The sequence below is a fragment of the Eupeodes corollae genome, chromosome 1 (genome assembly GCF_945859685.1).
Source record: "Eupeodes corollae chromosome 1, idEupCoro1.1, whole genome shotgun sequence".
Lineage (NCBI taxonomy): Eukaryota > Metazoa > Arthropoda > Insecta > Diptera > Syrphidae > Eupeodes > Eupeodes corollae.
The window spans coordinates 282,997,539-283,012,472 of record NC_079147.1 but is presented as its reverse complement, the minus strand read 5'-3'; the positions used below and the strand labels follow the sequence as shown (position 1 = coordinate 283,012,472).

The window sequence follows — 14,934 nt, the reverse complement described above, 5'->3', positions numbered from 1 at the left end:
GCAAATTTAAACTTCTCATCATTTCTCAATAATTTTCGTGATCTCTCTAACAGCGTTGCCGATGTGGCACGATCGTGCCTTTTTGACACGGAAACTTTCTCGTGGCACGGTGACACGAAAAGTTTAAATATGGCACGTTTTATTATGTCAATCTTTTTACATAAATTTAAACTCATAGTGTAAACGCAGTGTCAATATCCATTAAAAGAACAGTGTATCAAGAACCATACTTAATTTTTTAGAAACTTATAATATTCCCATATCAAACTTAATTGGTAAAAAAGGGGGAGTTCAATATTTGCTCAAGCAGTTGAACTTCACATTCGTTTCAAATATGTATTTCAAATGCGTGCTCTACTCTTCCGAAAGAAATACATGAATTAGCCAATGGTGTATATAGTTTTTTAAAAAACAGTCTTAAACGGCAAAGTAAAATGGAAAATGATTTCAATTCTCAGGCTTTTATTTGTGTTTAATGTTTGTTAAGGAATTGGATGGTTTTGTCTCATTTTTTTCTACTCGCTGCAAAAGAAGAAAATAGTGAAAAGTCAAAAAGACTCCTTGACCTACTGAATGATAACTGAATAAAATCATATTTCAATTTTTTTGGATTACGTTCTTCCTTCTACAGACAAACTTATTGTCATTTCAAAGCGAAGCCCCAAAAATAAATTTATTAATTTCAGAAATAACTATTTTTCACCAAATTTTCCTAAATAAACTTTTTTAAAGATGGTTATGTTAATTCTTCAAAAAACAAACATGAAATTTGATATGAAACCGAAAACTGTAAGCCAATAGATGATATTTTTGGGATTTGAATGCACAGAAGAGGTTCGAAATTTAGAGACTAACGAAAAATTGAATGTTTGAAAAGATTGTCAAATACCTATTCTTTAAAAAACTTTCGCAAGAATTTGAAAAAAAAACTTAATTCAATGTTAATGCGTTTAAAAAATAATTCAAACATAAAAAAGTATTTTGCCACATTTAATATTTTGATATCAGAATTTTCTCATCTATTATAGTGCGAGAAAGATGTTATAAGAAAAAATTTCGGGCTAGCGTTTTTCTTGAAGATTCAAACACGTTTAGGCTTAACTTGTATAAATTAATAAATATAATTGATGAAGCAATGTTCATTAATATTTCCAAATTTATGTTTGCCTCACGGAAGTGCATCAGCAAAATTAGTGTTTTTAAGGCTAAATATTATTAAAACAAACAACGAAAACAAATTGTCATACAAAACAATTAATGCTATAATGTCATATAATGAAATTATTAGGCCTAATAATTGTCAAAATTTTAACCTTCAGCTAATTTATTTATTTAAATTATTATAACAAAGCTTTATTACGTATTTATATTTTTATATTATTTATACATATTTTTAATAATAATACCTACATGCACGAATAGAGGAATTGATTTTTTTAATAGTAACAGTATTCAATTTATATTTATTTTTAAAGAACAACTTCAGTTTTATTTTCGTATGGCACGAAAATTTCATAAATGGCACGTTTTTTCAAAAAACGTTGCACGAAAATTTATTTTTTGGCGGCAACGCTGCTCTCTAACACAGTTCTTGAAATAAAAAATGAACTTTGCTCTCTTAAACTACTTCTAAATAGTTGTTCCCCTCCCCGTAAAACGGCGAAAAAATCGGAATTAAGTATTATAAGTGCAACAATAAGAAACAATGAGATTCAAAACACTCAAATAACTGATTCTATCTCAGTTCCATCATTAATGTCATTGCCTCTTTCGTTTTCTGCTGCTGCTGCCGCAGCCTCATTACCTCCATCAACATCTTCTTCATCATCATCATCATCATCATCATCATCATCATCATCATCATCATCATCATCATCATCATCATCATCATCATCATCATCATCATCATCATCATCATCATCATCATCATCATCATCATCATCATCATCATCATCATCATCATCATCATCATCATCATCATCATCATCATCATCATCATCATCATCATCATCATCATCATCATCATCATCATCATCATCATCATCATCATCATCATCATCATCATCATCATCATCATCATCATCATCATCATCATCATCATCATCATCATCATCATCATCATCATCATCATCATCATCATCATCATCATCATCATCATCATCATCATCATCATCATCATCATCATCATCATCATCATCATCATCATCATCATCATCATCATCATCATCATCATCATCATCATCATCATCATCATCATCATCATCATCATCATCATCATCATCATCATCATCATCATCATCATCATCATCATCATCATCATCATCATCATCATCATCATCATCATCATCATCATCATCATCATCATCATCATCATCATCATCATCATCATCATCATCATCATCATCATCATCATCATCATCATCATCATCATCATCATCATCATCATCATCATCATCATCATCATCATCATCATCATCATCATCATCATCATCATCATCATCATCATCATCATCATCATCATCATCATCATCATCATCATCATCATCATCATCATCATCATCATCATCATCATCATCATCATCATCATCATCATCATCATCATCATCATCATCATCATCATCATCATCATCATCATCATCATCATCATCATCATCATCATCATCATCATCATCATCATCATCGTCATCGTCATCATCATCTTTATCTTCATCATCTTTATCGTCATCATCGCTACCTTCTTCATCATCGTCAAATCTATCAAATGCAGAATGTACCAACAAACAACAAAAGTGTTTCAAGAATAAAAAAAATTTTTGGAAGTGACCCTTCTTCTCTCTGTGCTCTCCCAAATATAAAGTGGCTTCATTTGTCAAGATTCGATAAAAATACTAAATCAAGCGACATTGTTGATAGCATCTCCCAAAAAACTAATATTCCGAAGGAAGAGTTAAAATGTTATGCTCTCATTAAAAAAAATGCAGATTTATCGACTCTTAAATTCATTACTTTTAAACTCAGTGTACCTTCACATAAACTTTCCCTTGTTCTTGACCCGTCTGTATGGGGTTCCTTTGTTCAATTAAAAGAATTTATTACACATAAGAAAATCGAGAACAGTTCGCCAACAACAACAATAACACCTTCACCTCCTCCAACGACAATAGCAACTGCCAATCCACCACCAACAACAATATCAACTGCACCTCCACCTTCATCAATGCAATTACAAGAACAAGAGTCACTTCAATCGCCACATCAGCCTTCTCAGTGACAATCATCGCAAACAGCAAAAACAAAACAACATCATACTCTCAATCTTCTCTTTCCCATTCTACACTTCTTCCGCTCAATCAGTTTTTTGGTTATTACCAAAACATAGGTGGAATGCGTACTAAATTACAACAAATGTTTCTGTCGTCATCATCACAACAATATGATTTTATTGCATTAACTGAAACTTGGTTGACTGATGCTCATCATAATACAGAAATTTTTAACACGAATCATTACAACATCTTCCGCAAAGATCGTTGTTCACACACCACTGGACTTGTAAGAGGTGGGGGTGTTTTACTTGCTATTCGATCTACGTTTTCTTGCATCCAGCTGCTTTCACATGTTATATGTGATATTGATCAAGTTATTGTCAAAGTTAATTTTAATAATCAATCTGAAATCATATTAATTATTAGTTACATTCCTCCAAAAAGTTCGTTAGAACTATACAAAGTTCATGTAAACAATTGTTTATTTTATTTATCTAAAATTAAAGACAATCAAAGTGTAATGATTCTTGGTGATTTTAATTTGCCCAACGTTGAATGGATAAATGATTCGGATGACCTTAATTTAGTTCCATTTACTGTAAAATTGGATTATGAAACGGAGGTTGTTGACTCTTTTTTGTGTCACAATCTAATCCAGGTAAATTATTGTAAAAATGATTTGAATCGCTTGTTAGACTTAATTTTTGTTGATAAGGAGTTAAAAATCTCCGTTAGTAATTCAATTTCTCCTATTGCTCCGAATTCAATACATCATAAAGCTTTATCTATTTGTTTTGAATATATTGAATATTTTAAAAATAAATTTTCTAATAAATTTAAATTAATGTACCACAAGGCTAATATTCAGGGCATAGTGAGTTATATCTCTCAATTTAACTGGAATTCTCAGCTTAATTATTCTGATTTATCGGTTTCATACAAATTTTTTACTGACTCGTTGAAAAGTGCAATTAATACATTCGTGCCGAAATTGCCTATTAAATGTAATTCGAAACCTCCATGGTTCAATAAAAGGTTATGTAATCTTAGCAATAGAAAGAACAAAGCTTATAAGCTATATCGAAATTCATTAGATAATTCTTTTCTTAAATTCAGCTATACCCAATTGGATAGAGAATTCAATGTTCTAAATAAGTTTCTCTATAACAATTATATATATTCAATAGAGAGAGAATTAAAGCATAATAGTAAACGTTTCTGGTCTTTCATAAAGAATAAAAAAAATGTAATGGGTTACCAAAAACAATGCAGTATATGGGGGAAACATAGGTACTCCGATATTGCATCTATTTGTAATGTTTTTTCAGCTTATTTTCAATCAAATTATACTTCCCTAAAGGGATATCCTTTACAAACAATTAATTCAGAAACTCCATTAAGTATTGGATTTTTGAATATAAGTGCAAATGAAGTTGAAAATGCATTACGTAGCTTAAGCTGCGATAAAAGTGCTGGACCAGATGAAATTCCTCCAGTTATTTTAAAAAAATGTGCATCTGCTCTTTCTGAACCTTTAACAATTATTTTTAGTAATTCTCTTTTTAAAGGAGAATTTCTCTCTGAGTGGAAGAAATCCTTCATTAATTCAATATACAAATCAGGTTCTAAACAGGAAATATCAAACTATCGCCCGATCTGCAAACTCTCAGCGATACCTAAACTTTTTGAAAAGATTGTATACGATAAATTATCGTTTTGGTTCAAAGAAATAATATCGCCTTACCAACATGGGTTTGTGGGGGGAAGATCCACCTCCACCAATCTTGCTCTATTTTCAAATTATGTCCTCAATAAACTTGAAGAAGGTTTTCAAGTTGATGTCATCTACACAGATTTTTCCAAAGCGTTCGATAGAGTGAATCATTTGATACTAATATCTAAACTAAAAAGCGCAGGTTTTCACTCTGCTATGCTATCATGGCTTTCTTCCTACTTAACGAAACGTTATCAAATTGTTTCCATAGATAACATTCAATCTTCTCCTTTTTTGGTAACCTCTGGCGTACCGCAAGGTAGTCATCTTGGGCCGTTATTGTTCTTGATTTTTATTAATGACATGCCTAAGGTTTTTAAAAACTCACACCGCCTTCTTTTTGCGGACGATCTTAAATTCTTTAAAAGCATTAAATCCTCTCACGACTGCCATCTACTCCAAGACGATATTGATTCTTTAACTAATTGGTGCACCATTAATGACTTGTTTTTAAATGTCTCCAAATGTCAGTGTTTTACTTTTTCGCGTATTGCCAATCCAATCAAATTCGACTACAAAATAAACAATAATATTCTAGAAAGAGTTTTTGAAAAAAAAGATTTGGGAATAATATTTGATTGTAAATTAAACTGTATAAAACATATCGAATACATCATTGCAAAATCTAACACCATGCTTGGTTTCATAAAACGTAATTCATCTGATTTTACTGATCCCTATACTCTAAAATGCCTGTATAATGCTTATGTCAGATCTATTTTAGAGTATGGATGTGTTATATGAAACCCTCATTACAACATTCATTGTACTAGAATTGGAAATGTTCAGAAAAAGTTCACTAGGTTCGTTATTTGGAAACTTGGTTGGAATATTGAAATGCCCTCTTATTCAACTAGATGTAAGCTAATCGATATTCAGTCACTCGAAAAATGTAGAAAAATGTACTCTGTATTGTTTGTAAGTGATATTTTGTCTTCTCGTATTAATTGTTCTTCGCTTCTGTCTTTAATTGATTTGTCGTCCTCTGAGGACTAGATTTTTATTTTTTGAAAGCGATCATAGGACAAATTATGCCAAAAATGAGCCAATAACTCGCTGTGTCCGTGAAGTTAATCGTATTTCTTGTGTTTTTGATTTTGACTTTCATAGTAATCGTTCTACCCTTAAATGAAATCTACAACGTCACTTTATAATTAATTTTTAAAATAAGCAAAATACTATGTACATACCCATATATATTTATTTTTATTTATGTTAGTTATTTTCAAGTAGTCTGTAAGATATTTTTGTCTGATTGATGAATAAATAAATAAAATACTAAAATACTAATACTAAACAACTCAGAACATACCTTAGTCCTGTCTTCAAGTTGTTGGGTCTTAAACTTTTATTTTGATGTTAACTTAATGGAACATATTTAGGTACGATAAGTATATCAATTCGAGGAAAAGGATAAATATATTAAATTCGTTATTTAAATAAATTGTACCATAAACCTTTTATTAACAACCAGAGATGACTCACCCAAATTCTTAAACCATCAATACCTCCCGCACACAACGCTATACGCTCCTTCAAATTTAATCTCCTTTTAATCCTCTGCGATTTTCGTGAATTTCCACATTCCATTTCAATCAATCACACACGAAACAAACATTCCACATTTGGTATAGGTGCCGCGCTACGTATGCAGATGCAGAGCTCAACAAAGAATTAAAGTCCACCCCATATTCAATCCCTTTCATTCCATACCTACCCTTTAACCTACATACTCATAGTGCGATGCATCAAAAATTTGAATAGAGGAAATGTCCACCTGCAACATCATCATAACACGGTTAACCCAGCACAAATACCAATTCGCATTGTTATCCTCGCTGTGAACAATGATGAAAGGATTTCCCAAAACATCAAAAAACAACAATAATTCCAAAAAAAGGATACAAAAAAAAATAGAAAATCATACACATTCAATTGTCACAATATGAAATATGCAGGTGGTCAGTAAAAGTTTGGATAATTCTCCCAGGATTTAGGAATTTACCAGGACATAGAAGGAAGGTATGATATAGAGGAGGACCAACCAAACCAACTAACCGAAAAACACAAACGCTTATTAGAATTGTATCCTCGATCCTTTTGCTTCTAAACACATACATATATGAGTAGTAGAGACAAAATCAGTAGTTGAGTAGAGTGCGGAATGATGGGAAAGGATAATAAAGGATTTACCAAATATTCACAATGCGTCACATTTGAATCCTTTTCTGATTTCTATTCTGTGATTTGGAAAATTCACACTCGCACTAACTCATATACCGAAAAACACTCACTGAACCGAACAAACAAATCCCAAGCTCCTTGTTTACTCATGCGGAAACGGATATCCTTTTTACACCTATATACATATACGCTGTGTTTGTATATGTAGCTACCTTTTATAGATACAAACAAGCAACGAGTACCTACAAATAAATTCTGGAAATGATGCCGCACCAAATCAAAACGGCTTAGTGGAGAATGGAGATGGTCGTTCGTCCTTTATATCGATATAGGCATAGGCAGGCAGGTACTCTATACACATCAGGATGCGATGTGACAACATCTGTAGGAGATGAGAGCAAGAGGTTGTTGCGCGGGTGGTTGGCTGTGAATGTGGCTGTGGCTGATATGATGTGATATGGGGACTCTTGCTGCTGCAAAAAGGATTTGTAAATTGCTTAAAATCCAATCGCAAATTCCGCTTGAGTGCGGCGGCCGTTCAATATGAAATCAGGATGACGATGATGAATCATCAAAAGTGTCGTTCTTGTTTGATATTTTGCATTCCATCAGAGCATCAGAAATGTCCCGATGTTGGGCGACGGCGGCGATGCTCCGCTGGCACTATGGTATGTTGTTTGCACCACTTAAATATAAAACCAAAGATTCATCCCATGGGACGTTTTCTTTTTTTTAATATAGGTCCATACGTATTCGAGCGAGAAGTGTACACATCACAATATTATTCGAATGAGCACAGATATAGTTGGGAATTCTTTTGGGTCCATGGTCCAAACTCCAGAGACTAGCTAAAATACCAATATGACAGAGAATTCTGGGTAAATGTCCTTATGGATGATGATTGTACACTCGCATAGCTAAATATAGATTTGGAAAAGAGGTGTTCGCATAACCAAACACGGCATAGTTGAGGTCCCAATCGACCTACCATTCCGATCCTTTCCCAAAACTGAACAAATTGATGGGAAATGTTTGTCAATCAGTTTGATTCCCGACGAGCTTTATACCACGACGATCGACCATCATGATGAGAGAATATTTTCAAGAGCGAGATTCTTGAACGTGCATTTCCTGTGGAGTGTATTCCGACGAGTGCTCGGGAATGGCTATCTGATGGTATAATAGAATTAATGGCCATGATGATGATGATGGAATCCAATACACAATTCCTATGCGGATAATGCATTTCGAAGTGCAAAATCGAAGCATTAACCCGGAGAATATTTTAGACACTTCAATGTGGATTATTGTTTGGTGTTTATAGGGAGGAATATGTATTTATGGATGCATATTTACCTAAGGACCATATAAGCTTAATTCAAGGGTTATTGCTTATACTACGTTGCACTTAGAGGGCAGATTAAGGGTATCGGTATTTATTTATACCCTATGTTATTATTGCGTGGTTTAGTTAATTTAATTTCTATAAACTGAATGGTCATGTACTTATAATATGAGTATTAGAAACAGATACATACATTATATGTATTAAATTCTGGAATTTGAATTATGGAAAGGGTATATCTGCGTTCTATTTTTATAAGTTTTAAATTGAATAAGTGATATGACAAACTTACTAGATTTGTAAGCCCATGGTGGTTTTGAACTCTAAGTGCGTATGTGAACTCCCGCAAATATATAGAAGACCATCTCTGTCAGAATTGACGAATTGTTTTAAAAGTCGAAATAATAAGACATAGTATTAAATAAGTTAACATCATCGTTATAAATGATAAGCAATTTGAGAGACTTATTAAAGAACAAGATCACAATAACTTTACCCAATTTGAGAGACTTATTTACAAACAAGACAAACATAACTAGACCCAAAATTGCGACAAATTTTTAATTTTGGTAAGGCAAGTCATTTGGCGTCCTAAACACTTTATATTAAGTCCTCATATCAAGTATACTTTTTTCCAAACAAAGTTTTTTTTTGAAAAAGTCGTTAGAACATATTTTAGCTTATGTAATTATACACCAAAAAAGATCAGACATCCCCAAGATTGGGACTACTACATAGAATCCCTCAAAAAGTATAAAGAGAATAGCCAAAAGATCCTCATGGAGATCCTTCTATAACTCCATAGAAGAATCCTCGCAGGCATCAAGGATAAGGAAGATTATCTCGACAAATCTAACCATGCCTAGTTGTCTTAAAAACTCAGATGGTACATGGACTAAATCTTGCGAAGAAACGCTAAACCTGCTATTAGACACCCACTTCCCGGATAGCTCCCAATCCGTTAATACAACAAACACTCCTGAGTCGGGTATTAACTTAATTTTTCCTCCAAGTCTGGTTACAAGAGAAAAATTGACATGGGCTATGAATAGTTTCAAACCTTATAAATCTGTAGGTCCAGATCAAATCGTACCAGCTGAACTACAATATACCATTGATATAACTTTGCCAATCATTGAGATGATCTTCAAAAGTTGTATAAATCTGGTCTATATACCTCAGCGATGGAGAGATGTAAAGGTATTTTTCATTCCCAAGGCCGGCAAATGCTCGCATGTCAACCCTAAAGACCTAAGACCTAAGAGACTATCAATGTCTCAGCATGCTTACTGCAAAGGGAAATCGGTAGAAACAGCCTTGCACACTCTGGTAGGAACTATCGAATACTCCCTAGAGCAAAAGGAATATACTATGGTGGCCTTCCTGGATATTGAGGGCGCTTTCAACAACGTTGACACATCCGCTATCACTTCTGCTATGACGACCTTAAACGGTAAATACTCAATCTGTGAGTTGATTAATCTAATGCTCAAAAGCAGTATCATCAATTCTAGTTTGGGAGATTTTTGCACAAAAAGGTCTGTCAGTAGAGGCACTCCGCAAGGTGGTGTTCTGTCCCCTCCCTGTGGAACATAGTGGTTAACGAACTACTAATATCCCTTGAGAGAGAAGGCTACAGAGTGGTTACGTATGCCGATGTTGTTGCTATCTCCGTCACAGGGGAACATTCTAATGCACTGGGAGACCTCCTCCAAAATGCACTCAATATGCTCACTAGATGGGCTGATCACTTTGGACTTAGTATTATAATCCTCAAAAAACAGGCCTCGTCCTTTTCACATGGAAATACAAGATCCCAGTAATTGTACCTCCTTTAACAAAAGGTGTACCACTGATGTTTACCAGTGAAGCCAAATATCTTGGTCTGATATTGGACAAAAAATTAAGTTGGAAATCTAATATACAGGAAGCAGTTAAAAAAGCTACAGCAGCTCTTTTCCTTTGCAAGAAAGCCATAGGAAGCAAATGCGGATTTCAACCTCGTATAACCTTCTGGCTATACACATCGGCATACGACCAATAATTATGTGTTACAGTATGGTGGACTGCACTGGAGACATACTACGACAAATTTAGCAGAGTTCAACGCACTGCATGTCTCTGCATAAGCGGGGCATCGAGAACCACACCCTCAGCAGCGTTAGACACTCTCCCCTATCTGACCCCCCCGACATCTTCAGTAAACAAGTGGCAGCGAGTACAGCGATAAGACTCAACGCCTCATCTCAATGTGGCCACAAACAATGTGGGGCACTTCATCATTTTGAACTTCTTTGTTTCTATACCAAAGTACATAGACTACACTATTCCGAAACCCCAATTTGGAAAAAACTTTCAGGTATCTATTCCATCCAGAGATGAATGGAAAGACAAAAAACACCTTGATGACAAATGCATCCATTTTTATACAGATGGATCCAAGACAAATGAGGGAGTTGGTAGCAATGTGTACTCAGAAAAGCTTAATCTAACCATCTTTTTCCGCCTCCCTAATCATTTTAGCGTCTTCCAAGCGGAAATTTTAGCGATCAAAGCGGTCCTCCCCTTAGAGAAAACGTGATATTAACTTCTGATTCCCGCATCTTCTCTGACAGTCAGGCTGCTATTAAATCTCTGAACAGTGTGTCAACCAAATCTCAAACGGCCCTCGATTGTCGATCTTCTCTTATGGAGATGGCGCAGCAATTTAACATTCACCTCTGTTGGGTGCCGGGTCACAGAGACATCACAGGAAATTGTAGAGCCGATGAACTCGCTAAAAATGGAACCGTCATACCTATTTCACCTGAAAGAGAGAAGATGCTAAAAGAAATAGCTTTTGCGATAGCAAATTCTAGGTGGCACAACTAAGCAACATATGCGCAGCCACAAAACTCATATGGCCTTCACTGGACCTAAAGCGGTCTAAAGACTTGTTATCTCAAAGCAGTATATTAACTCCCTTATAGGTGTCCTTACGGGACACTGTCTTATAGGCAGACACGCAATACGACTTGGTGTAGCCTCAAATGACTTCTGTAGGAGCTGTATGGACGAAGAAGAAGAGGAAACAATCTCTCACCTTCTCTGCACCTGCATTGCTCTTTCACTCAGACGCAAATTTCATCTGGGGGACTACTCTTTTGAAAATCCCAGTGAACTACCTAAACAGGACATCAAATATCTTCTTCGCTTTTTAAAAAGCTCAAAATGGTTTGACTAGTAAGAAGTAATTCTCTAGACTATGGGCCTTTCTTTTGGCCTAAGTGTGTGGATTCTAATCCGCAGCCACTTATCCTAACCTAACCTAATTATACACCAAAAGGTTTTGACGTTCTTTTTTACCTATACTTATCTTATAACCGAAATCAAAAGGAGTATAAAAGAATTCAAAAATGTGAACAGAATTACCAATGTTAAGACATTTCAAGACATTAAAACTACCGCCACGCATTTTAAGATCCTTTTACGACTCTAAATCCAAAAAAATTGAAGTTTATTCTTTGACGAGGCCCTGAAAGCCCCTAAATGTTTGACAAACTTACTCAAAATTAACTTAAACAAAAGCTGACAAAAACGAATACCTATAGTTTATAGCATTGAAAAAAAGTCAGAAAGTGTTTTAATGGGGTCTTTTAAGGTCTAAAACCGGTTGAAAATGAATCAGACTTTTTCTTTTTTATGCAAGTTTCTAATAAAAAAGTAAGATTAATATTTTTCAAAATTTCAATTTTAATAAGCAATACTTCAAAAGGACAGAACAAAATTCTTTAAACTGTACCCTAATGTCGAAATAGGGTAGTACCCGTGGAATGATGGTTAGTGCGTTGGACTGTCATGCGAGTGGTGTTGGGTTCGATCCCTGCCTATGCCACCCAAAGTTTTTTTAGGAATTGACAAATTCTCAAAGATTAATTTCTTGTCATGAAAAGTGCTTTCTCAAATTTTCCGTTGGGATTCGGCTTAAAACTGTAGCTCCCTTCCATCCCTGACAACAATAACTAGGCCCTAGTTCTCAAACGGACTGTTGCGCCACCTAATTTATTATTTATTAATGTCGAAAAAACGAATTTAATTTTAGAAGTTTTAGGATAATGTCAACATATTTATTCCAAATAAACGGTGATTTTTAAGAGCTTGAGAACTTTAAAAAAAAAAAAAACGCATAAAATTTGCAAAAAATTTGAAACGTTAGATTGGTCCATGACATTTTTTTTTGAAGATAATTTCATTTAAATGTTGACCACGGCTGCGTCTTAGGTGGTCCATTCGGAAAGTCCAATTTTGGGTAACTTTTTCGAGCATTTCGGCCGGAATAGCCCGAATTTATTCGGAAATGTTGTCTTCCAAAGCTGGAATAGTTGCTGGCTTATTTGTGTAGACTTTAGACTTGACGTAGCCCCAAAAAAAAATCTAAAGGCGTCAAATCGCATGATCTTGGTGGCCAACTCACTGGTCCATTCCTTGAGATGAATAGTTCTCCGAAGTTTTCCCTCAAAATGGCCATAGAATCGTGAGCTGTGTGGCATGTAGCGCCATCTTGTTGAAACCACATGTCAACCAAGTTCAGTTCTTTAATTTTTGGTAACAAAAAGTTTGTTAGCATTGAACGATAGCGATCGCCATTCACCGTAACGTTGCGTCCAACAGCATCTTTGAAAAAATACGGGCAGTTCTTGAACGGCTTCTGGTTGCTCTTCACTCCAAATGCGGCAATTTTGCTTATTTACGTAGCCTTTCAACCAGAAATGAGCCTCATCGCTGAACAAAATTTGTCAATAAAAAAGCGGATTTTCTGCCAACTTTTCTAGGGCCCATTCACTGAAAATTCGACGTTGTGGCAGATCGTTCGGCTTCAGTTCTTGCACGAGCTGTATTTTATACGGTTTTACACCAAGATCTTTGCGTAAAATCTTCCATGTGGTCGAATAACACAAACCCAATTGCTGCGAACGGCGACGAATCGGCATTTCACGGTCTTCGGCAACACTCTCAGAAACAGACGCAATATTCTCTTCTGTACGCACTGTACGCATTCGTATGGTTGGTTTAATGTCCAATAAAGTAAACTGAGTGCGAAACTTGGTCACAATCGCATTAATTGTTTGCTCACTTGGTCGATTATGTAGACCATAAATCGGACGTAAAGCGCGAAACACATTTCGAACCGAACACTGATTTTGGTAATAAAATTCAATGATTTGCAAGCGTTGCTCGATAGTAAGTCTATTCATGATGAAATGTCAAAGCATACTGAGCATTTTTCTCTTTGACACCATGTCTGAAATCCCGCGTGATCTGTCAAATACTAATGCATGAAAATCCTAACCTCAAAAAAATCACGCTTTATAATTCTAAGACATTATGACTTTTTATAAAACATACTCTCAATATTATTGCAAAACAAAATAGAAGGAATTTGAAGAGACTGGATTGGTTACAGGTATTGTAAGGCCAGTGCATCATCGTTTGGCTCGTACCTAAAGACCCGAATTTGTAGATTCCTCGTCGTTTTCAGGAATTAGGACTGTCTTACGGCACATTATGGCGTATTTTGGATTTGAACCTACATCCATATAAGGTTTAGCACACAGGACAACTGAAGTCAGCTGACCATTCACAAAGTCTAAGTTACGACGAATGTGTGCTTAAACAACAGGCGGTTTGGGACTATATGTGGTTTTAATAACACAGTGCCACATGCCACACAACTTGAATATGGAACATGCGCCAATATGTGTCAAAAAGTGTAGTGTTTCACACATAATGCCAACGTTCAAAACGTATAATACAAAAAAAGTTGGGATGCGACCCACACTGATAACTTCCCATTGTGTCTGTCAATTTTTTTGTAGGTTTTCGTGTTGGGTTAAAAAAGTTGTCAGTTGAATTATTCTATACAAATTTTAAAATTGCCAACAATATTTTTCAAAAAGTTGAGTTTGGAAATCTGATTTTGTTTAAAACGATTTTTAGTCGAAAACAAATGTTTTCCAATTTTAGTAGCATTTCTTAAATTTTTACAAATGGAATGAATGAAAATAATTGAAGAGTTATCAAGAACCGAAAATAAATGTATACCAAATTTGCGTACTACTTCTTGTAGATTGTATTTTATTATGAAAAAACGGACAATTGGATTTTTACTGAATACCGTAAAACAATATTTTCTGTGACATAAAAAAAGTTTGAAGACAATATTTTTAATTTTTGAAAAGCTTTTTGAGTCGTAAGAAAATTTTTACCAAGTTTTATTAATTTTTTTGTTAAGGAGATTTTCGAGGTGACAAATTTTGTTTTCAGTTTTTTTGATTTAAAAAAAAAACGTTAATTAGATTTCTATTGAAAAATATACTGATTTGGTA

The 14,934-nt window shown here is 34.6% G+C and overlaps 1 protein-coding gene across 1 annotated transcript; it reads left to right on the top strand.

Moving 5' to 3' along the window:
- The first annotated feature begins 1,745 nt into the window (after positions 1 to 1,745).
- On the top strand, positions 1,746 to 3,271 carry LOC129951020 (uncharacterized protein DDB_G0271670-like). Its single transcript, XM_056063013.1, has 2 exons — positions 1,746 to 2,770; positions 2,982 to 3,271. The coding sequence occupies exons 1-2, from the start codon at positions 1,756 to 1,758 to the stop codon at positions 3,269 to 3,271; spliced, it is 1,305 nt and encodes a 434-aa protein (XP_055918988.1). The 5' UTR covers positions 1,746 to 1,755.
- The last annotated feature ends 11,663 nt before the right edge of the window (positions 3,272 to 14,934 follow it).

Bases quoted from the DNA above. Each gene is read 5' to 3' on its own strand.
- LOC129951020 (XM_056063013.1), top strand. From the start codon at position 1,756: ATGTCATTGCCTCTTTCGTTTTCTGCTGCTGCTGCCGCAGCCTCATTA. The intron at 2,771-2,981 runs GTACCAACAAAC...AAAAAAATGCAG, and splicing joins AAATCTATCAAATGCAGAAT to ATTTATCGACTCTTAAATTC.